Source organism: Vigna unguiculata, chromosome 2, assembly GCF_004118075.2.
Source record: "Vigna unguiculata cultivar IT97K-499-35 chromosome 2, ASM411807v1, whole genome shotgun sequence".
Classification (NCBI taxonomy): domain Eukaryota; kingdom Viridiplantae; phylum Streptophyta; class Magnoliopsida; order Fabales; family Fabaceae; genus Vigna; species Vigna unguiculata.
In genome coordinates, this window is record NC_040280.1 from 24,803,120 (window position 1) to 24,811,156 (window position 8,037).

Sequence of the window (8,037 nt, forward strand, 5' to 3'; positions counted from 1 at the left end):
AGAATGTATTACATAGTTCACGTGAAAATCCAGTAAGAGCAGTTCTACGGTACAAGGATGAATCATTGTTCCTATCCATTTTGTTTGAGGTAATGTATTGAACGGTGAATGTGAATAAGCAATGTTGACACTGATTTTGTTAGGTTCTTTTATTTTGTTTATGGTATAAGCATGCTATAACCATAGATGATAATAAATCAGGATGAAGAACTGCATACATGAAGCCATTTTACATTTTATAGAACTTACATACATATTTATATATTGTATGAAATTATTCGGATCCGACATCAGCTTCCCAATCCACATCATTCTCTATAAATGTGGGGGAAAAACTAAAAAAAAAAAATACAAAATTACAGTATAAAAAATTCATGTTTTTTTGTTATGTTCTTCTTCCATTATGCTATAATTGATGATGCTGTTGTTGTTGAAGGTTGACTAGTTTAAAGTATGCTCCATTTTTATTCTCTATGAGACTTGAATGAGTCCCTTGCTCAATTATCTTTCCATCCTGTAAAACTGAGATTTGGTCTGCATTTCTTATGGTGGATAGCCTATGAGCCACCATAACTGTTGTTCTGTTCTGCATTAATCTGTCCAATGCTTGCTGCACCACACGCTCTGACTCCACATCAAGTGCACTAGTGGCTTCATCAAGAAGCAAGATTTCAGGGTTCTTTAGAACTGCTCTTGCAATGGCTACCCTTTGTCTTTGGCCACCGGATAGTTGCACTCCTCGTTCACCTACTTTGGTGGAGTAGCCCTCAGGAAGACCACTGATGAAGTTATGAGCATTCGCAAGCTTAGCTGCTTCAATCACTTCTGAATCAGAGGCACCTTCTTTTCCATAGAGAATGTTTTCATAAATTGATGTGGCAAAAAGAGCTGGCTCTTGTTGCACAAGACCAATGTGTCTCCTAAGAGATTTCAGATTAAGTTTTGTGATGTCTTTGCCTGTAAGAGTTTCATTTATTCTGGTTAAAAGAATGTTACAGCCAAATTGTTCATGCATGCAAATGGGTCAATAACAAATCCTTAGATTGGATAAACTTCTCCACAAAGAAGATAAGAAAGTAAAATAAATTGAGTTTGTCCTTTTTAAGTGAATGTGTTTGTATCTTTGCATTGAACAAAGTGTTTGGAGTTCGAATATCTTACCATCAACTAACACCCTTCCGGATATTGGATCATAAAATCTGAGGATAAGGGAAATCACAGAGCTTTTACCAGAACCACTTTGCCCCACTAGAGCAACACTCTTGCCTGCGGGAACTCTTAGGTTGAAATCCTTGAAAATAATCACATCTGGCCTTGAAGGGTAGCTGAAATTGATTCTTTTGAGCTCAATTGTTCCCTCCACTGTTTTCAACTCTTCTCCAACATCTCCTGATATTCCTGACTTTCTATCCATCACTTCAAAAACTGATGCAACCATTTGGTTCCCTTTCAAAAGGTCTGGGGCAAGGGCCAAAGTCTCCCCCATTGCCAGAGCTGTTACTATCAAAACCATAAATGACTTCATAATTGATTTAAAGCTTGCAAGCTCCTTTTCCATCAATGTAGATCCATACCTGCAAAAGATTTACACTCTAAGCACAAATGTAACCAGCATTTGGTGTGATATTAATCCTACAAGTAGCCTATTAAGACAGAACAAAGTTAAAAATCTACCACAAGGCAAGGCCATAAGATGAGAAAATAAAGAACTGGGAAACGCCATAGAATATGCCAGCAATTTGGCCTCGTTTAAATGAGCGTTTAGAGGGATCAACAAGCTCATTAGCATAAAGGTCAAGGACCTTTTCTTCAGAACAAAATGCAGCCACAGTGCGTATATTGCTCACAGCCTCCCCAGCAAGCATGTTGGCTTTTAGGTATGCTTTGCTCAAGTTGCCACCATATCCTTTCATAAAGAGTTTCTGAAATGATCCCAGGGATGTATTAAAACGCAGAAAGATATGCTAGTTCTATAATGTTGAGATGTTAAATAAGGAAAATCACCTCACTGATATGACCACTAATAACAAAAGGATATGTAGCTATGACAATAAGTGTTATTCTCCAGTTCAAGATGAACGCAATAATAAATGAAGCAACAACCAAACCAATATTCTGTAACAGAATTGTTGAACGATCAACGACTATAGTTCTTAACAATGTTGCATCAGTCTCTAGCTGCGATGAAAGCATAGAACTTGTGTTGTTTGTATCATCAAACCATCCAATTTCGTTCTTCAAGATAGCTGCACCCACATGAACAAGGAAAGTTAATTGAGAGAGAGAGAGAGATCATCATGTTTGAGCCCCGATAGCTATGTATTTAGTTTTCAGATTTTTATATGCATCAAAGTAAAAAAGGCAATAACATATTGGATGCTTACAATACAAATGCACCTTTAAAATATAATCAATCAGAAAATGGATTGATTAATTGTATTAGTGATCATGATTCATGATTCATGAACACACCGAATCCTTAAAAAGTGTAACAGTATACACACTACAAAATAATGGATTTTTTCTGATACATTGCCATTCAGTGTGAATTGATTGAAGTAGGAAGCTTGAAAGGAAAAATTTTCTGGCAAGAAAAGTGAATAAGTGATGGAGCAAGTAATAACCAATTGATAAATTTTACCTGAAAACATCATTTCTCTCACACGAAGGGTAAGTCGCTCTCCCATGATTCCAAAAGACAGATGTTCAATGGCATGGACAGTGACTGTTATAACTGCTCCTCCACAGAAGAGGAAAGCAATTTTTTTTACTTCGCGACATGTTGTCTCCCAGTCCATATAGTATGATACAAGCGCATGAGAAATTCCAAGTGCAAAAAGTGGCATCTGTGCTCCAGCAATAAATGCGCACAAGGTACCAAAAACCCCATAAAACCAGTCAGGACCAACCATAGAATACAGTCTTGCTGCTGAAACATACTTTTTCTTGCCCGAATTTTCTGTTTCTTCAGCACAAACACGGCCAATAGATTCTTTATCTGATCGAAAACTACCACCAAGGCTGGTGGTTGTACGGGATAACTCTCTCGAGTAGGTTATGCTGCAACCAATAGAAATATATAATCATAAACAGCACGTTAATGGAATTGTTATAACAGAAACATTCAATTAACCTCTGTATTTTTAAAACTTTTATCAAAGCTTTACATTTAAGTGTCCCCAATGAAAATGAGAATGAAGTACCTTGGTTGGCGTCCCATGCTAGGACCAACTGAAGGGAGGCGTTGCAGAGAAGCTGCCTCTTGGAGTTGAACAAGAGATGCATATACACTAATTGGGTTAGACATGAGCTCTTCATGGTTACCAGTTTCCACAATCTTCCCTCCCTGTACAACAGCAATCAAATCTGCATTCCTGATGGTAGAAAGTCTGTGAGCCACTACAACAGTTGTTCTCCCAACCATCACACGATCAAGAGCCTCCTGCACACTCTTCTCAGACTCCGCATCCAGAGCACTCGTTGCTTCATCCAACAAAAGAATGGATGGATTTTTCACGATTGCACGAGAAATCGCAATCCTTTGTTTTTGCCCTCCTGAGAGTTGTATCCCTCTCTCACCAACCTGAAAAAAACAATGTACCACCTCTCAAGGAAAAGAAAAAGTCTACCATATTTACTTTGTTACGGAAAACCTCTTCAATACATAAAATCAAATATCTTACCTGCGTCTCTAGTCTATCAGGAAGATTGTTAATGAAAGACTGAGCATCTGAAAGCTTCACAGCACGCTTTAGTTCTTCGAGAGTGGCATCATCTTTTCCATAAAGTATATTCTCCTTGATGCTTGTAGCAAAAAGGGCAGGTTCTTGGTTAACCAGCCCAATTTGCTGCCTAAGCCATTTGAGATCAAGGTCCCTGATATCATTCCTGTCTAACAGTATCTGACCAGAAAGTGGTTCGTAAAAGCGTTCGATCAATGATATGACAGTGCTCTTTCCCGAACCACTTCCTCCCACAAGGGCTACAATTTTCCCTGAAGGAATGTCTAGACACAGGTTGTTGAATATTGCTACATCTGGACGAGATGGGTAACTGAAACAGACATTCTTAAACTGGATGTCACCCTCCAATTTGCCCAACTTGCGACCAGTTTTTGAGCTACTTTTGGTCACTGTGTCCCTCTCTATCATCTCAAAGATTGGATAAGCTGCTGCCTTTGCTCGAATGAATGCAGTGATATCTGGTGCTGCCTGCCCAAGTGATCTGAGAAAAAAAAACACGACCTTCATACTTACCTTAATGAAGAAAAAAACTTTAACACAAGAAATACCACCTTAAATTAGATCAAATCCATTAGTGCAATGTCAATTATAGTCAGAAAATATGATTAAGATTAGAATAAATAGGTAAGCACACTGTAACATGTTTTTATACTATTATTCAACTATATGTGATTCACTCTAGTGAACAACAGCAAAATGTACTATCATTTAAGTTCATTATATCAGCCCTATATACCCTTCACTGCATGTGTGTGCATGTGCAAATTTCTGCATGAAAATTGAAACCAAAAATAAGATGCAACTTATTCCACGATGCACAATTATTATGAACTCTTATAAGATGTCATGTAAAAGATAGAAAGGACTTACAGGCCAGAGATCACAACATTGAGCATGGTAGTGAAAGACTCGCCTCCATTTGCAATATTCTTGTGAACGACAATACTAGTGAACCAAACAAGCAAAGCCCACGATAGAAAAAGAACACAGTGCATTGAGCCCAGGCCCAGGCCCTTTGCCAAACCCGCTTTTCTACCGTTTACATAAGTTTTCATGAGAGCAGCTTTATACGACCTTACTGCTCTTTCTTCTCCTGCAAATGCTTGAACCGTTCTAACATTACCTATCACCTGAAACTCACAAAGAGTACACAACATTGAGCCATGTCTCGAAGAACTAGCCACACACTATTGTTGCTAAGATTGAAATTCATGCAAATACCACAGCTTTCACTCTTAATTTAGTGACCTAATTCCTGCCAATCTAATGTTCTGCATGAATTTCACTTAGCATTCTTTAATGAACATTGGCAACACCATAAATAATCCAAACCACATAGGTAGCAAGAATTTCTTTTATCGTACACAAGAAATTTTGTGAAAATTGAGTTGATTAATTACCTCTTCAGCAATTTCCCCAGCTCGCACATAGGCTTTTCGAACTTTTGCAATAAGGCCAATTGTGACGTATGCATAAAGACCTCCAGCAAGGGCAATCAAAGGTACAATTGAAAGAGTCACTAGACTTATCTGCCACACTCTTACAAACCCAATAATAAACCCCGCTAAAAAACGGCTTATGTAGTGCATGAAGTTCCCCACCTGTAAATTCCAATCTTCAACTATTATCAATCTTTTTACCAGAAGCATGCATTCGTTAAGTTTTAAAATACTTATTTACAAGTAATTCTAAGCACCTCTAACGAAGTACCCATGAAAAAAGTTAATTAATTTAGAATGTGCAACAGCTTTTATAATGGCATCATATAATACAACAGGTTAAGTTAACAAGGTTTTATGGTCTTCTGATAAGTAATTAACGTTGAACTCTTCGAATGTTATAACGTAAAAGACCACAAAACTTGCTCCATTAATTCAAATTTCTTGAAACCATGGAAATGGTTACGTGTCTTGGTGAGCGGTCACACAGATACTGTTGGTAGATGCTGAATCATAATTACATGCATCCTAAAGTAAGTGTGCATTTTATTGGAGGCACATGCAGCTCTCAGCTTAAAAGTTCAAAACCTTAAAATCAACGCAACCATATCGACCGGGCGCATAAATGCTATCGGATGCATTAAATCCACACTGTTCGATTTTCATATATCAATGGTGTCAGAGATAAAAGACAGGCGCAGAAGAAGGGAAGAACATAACCATAAGAAACGCCAAATGGTGAAGTTATTGTTTTACCGCTTCAAGGGAAATTCCCCAACCCACCACGCTGTTACCCAAACAAAGAGCATTTATTATATCTTAATAGGTGTATTCAATGTTCTTTTTCAAAAAAATTCTATTTTCAAATCTATATTCAAGGAAACTTTCTTAATAACAATTAATTGTAGTCTTACCTGCTATCTTTATTATCATTTTCTTGTTATTTTACATTACATGAAGAAAAATCTTCTTAAAAAAAGTTATTTCTCTTACTGGTATGGGGAAGCTGAGGAATTGGGGAAGGCTCCATAAACTAAAAATTGACGAACAAAGTTGAAGTGACAATTAATAATAATTAATGAAAACATTTCACTAGATAGATTGGAGAAGCCATAAAAAACAAACAAAAAAACTGAATGAGGTTAAAATTGAAATTGAGCAGGGAATTTGAGTTTTTGTAGAAGTTCTTGGTGTATCTGTAATAAGAAATATTGGTTAAAATGCATACCTTCTCGGATAGTGCATCTTGAACAATGATAATGTCACTGGTGATGGCAGAAATAACCTCTCCTGTTGATGCCTCAGTGTCGAATAGGCTTATATCTTGATTCAACATTGACTTCAAATAAGCCATTCTCATCTTTGCAGCTTGACGTTCCCCAGTATGCATCCAACAAGCCACCTCTATATATATATATATATATATATAATCAATCCAACATCAATATTAATTATATTCTTTAGTTAATTACTAAGAAATGAAAAATTAAATTAAATCAACTGAGATAATACATGATTTTTGACTTGGCTGTTGTCATACCTATCCAAGATGAAAACAATATTGCTATACTTAGATACACAAAATCCAAAGAGTACTGCAAAATTCAAAACAAGAGTATCACATTAAAACATGCAGCTATAAGATATAGTAACATTTCTTCAATTGACAGAAAGCATCACAGTGCTGTTTTTTTTTTCTTTTCAGCCGAACAGTTACTACCTCGGAAGGTTAATTTGGAAGAGGACAGGAGAAAAGGTTGCTACAAACCTTGGCAACTTTGTGAGAGGCTTCCTTGGGGAAAAGATAGGCCAAGCCTATGACATTGATCAACTTGCCAAAGAAGATAAAGAAAACAGGAACAGAAGCACCATGTATGCATGCCCCAACAGATCCAAAGGCCATTAAAACACAGTCATAGAAGTCAGCAAAAGAGAAGAGTTTCAGCAGAGAAACTTTGTGTTCCTTTTTGCTCTTAGCATCCACGGCCGAGTCACCGGAGAAGGTACCCCGGTCTGACATTCTGGCCAGAAAAAAAGAGAGAAAAAAAAAAAGAGAAGAACAACAATCCTTTACTGAAAAAGTAAGCAAAAAAGTAGTAGTAGCTAACACCAGAAGGTGCCCTGCAACTGCAAACTTGAATGTGCGTTTGCAAAGGGCAGAAAGTGAAGATGGGAAGGGAAAAGAGGAAGTGGGCACGTAGTGATTTTGGTTGTGGTGCTGTATTGAAGAAAGTAGCTAACGTGGAGAGATTAGGAATGGGGTAGGAGGTGGTGGATGCGTCATAATATACAAGGTAGAAAAGAAGATGGAATATTTATTATCACCGAAGATTTGATATAGCATGCAAGGCTCAGAATCAACTTAACCTTAACATAATTACAATATAATAATATAATACGGATAGGTTTATTGAATCTTCAGTGGTTGATTATGTTGTTATTGAGGTGTTTCTTGGGTCATTGCGTGAGTTGTTCATATAGTGATGATGATGATGAGCTGTGTGTGACTTTGCAGTATTCAACTGCACTCTCTTTCTTGCTCTCTGTCTGCATTAAATTACATTGAGAGGTAGTTGTTGAAGTTTGCTATATATATATATATATGAACGTAGGCTCCAGATAAGTTCAAATGGGCTTGGCTGAGTCCGTGACTGAGACTTACCATAAACTGTAACTACATAAGGAAAAAGGAAGAGGGAACCATTGAAAACCAAGGTCTGGGTCTTGCGTCTTCGTGATTTCTAGCATATATAAATGTCAGATGCACCAGCACTGGTTCATGCAAATAAGGATAGTTCTGAAAAAAAAATTCTAGATATATTTGAAGATGTGAGAACAATACTGAGTATTATTAT

General features: G+C 37.1%; 1 protein-coding gene across 1 annotated transcript; it reads right to left on the reverse strand.

The window, feature by feature from the left end:
- Positions 1–215: 215 nt before the first annotated feature.
- Positions 216–7,719, reverse strand: LOC114173973 (ABC transporter B family member 2-like). Its single transcript, XM_028058684.1, has 12 exons — positions 6,951–7,719; positions 6,723–6,777; positions 6,411–6,586; positions 5,144–5,344; positions 4,614–4,873; positions 3,684–4,224; positions 3,204–3,583; positions 2,642–3,060; positions 2,005–2,246; positions 1,675–1,922; positions 1,162–1,574; positions 216–957 (listed from the first exon to the last, which is right to left on the reverse strand). Exons 1-12 carry the CDS (start codon positions 7,200–7,202, stop codon positions 407–409), a joined length of 3,738 nt encoding a protein of 1,245 aa, XP_027914485.1. The 5' UTR covers positions 7,203–7,719; the 3' UTR covers positions 216–406.
- Between the last annotated feature and the right edge of the window lie 318 nt (positions 7,720–8,037).

What these genes read in the sequence shown, in the direction of transcription:
- LOC114173973 (XM_028058684.1), bottom strand. Translation starts at nt 7,202, where the DNA reads ATGTCAGACCGGGGTACCTTCTCCGGTGACTCGGCCGTGGATGCTAAG. An exon ending in CTGATAGACTAGAGACGCAG is followed by an intron (nt 3,584 to 3,683) that starts GTAAGATATTTG and finishes TGTTTTTTTCAG; the next exon opens with GTTGGTGAGAGAGGGATACA. An exon ending in TTAGTGGTCATATCAGTGAG is followed by an intron (nt 1,923 to 2,004) that starts GTGATTTTCCTT and finishes GGATCATTTCAG; the next exon opens with AAACTCTTTATGAAAGGATA.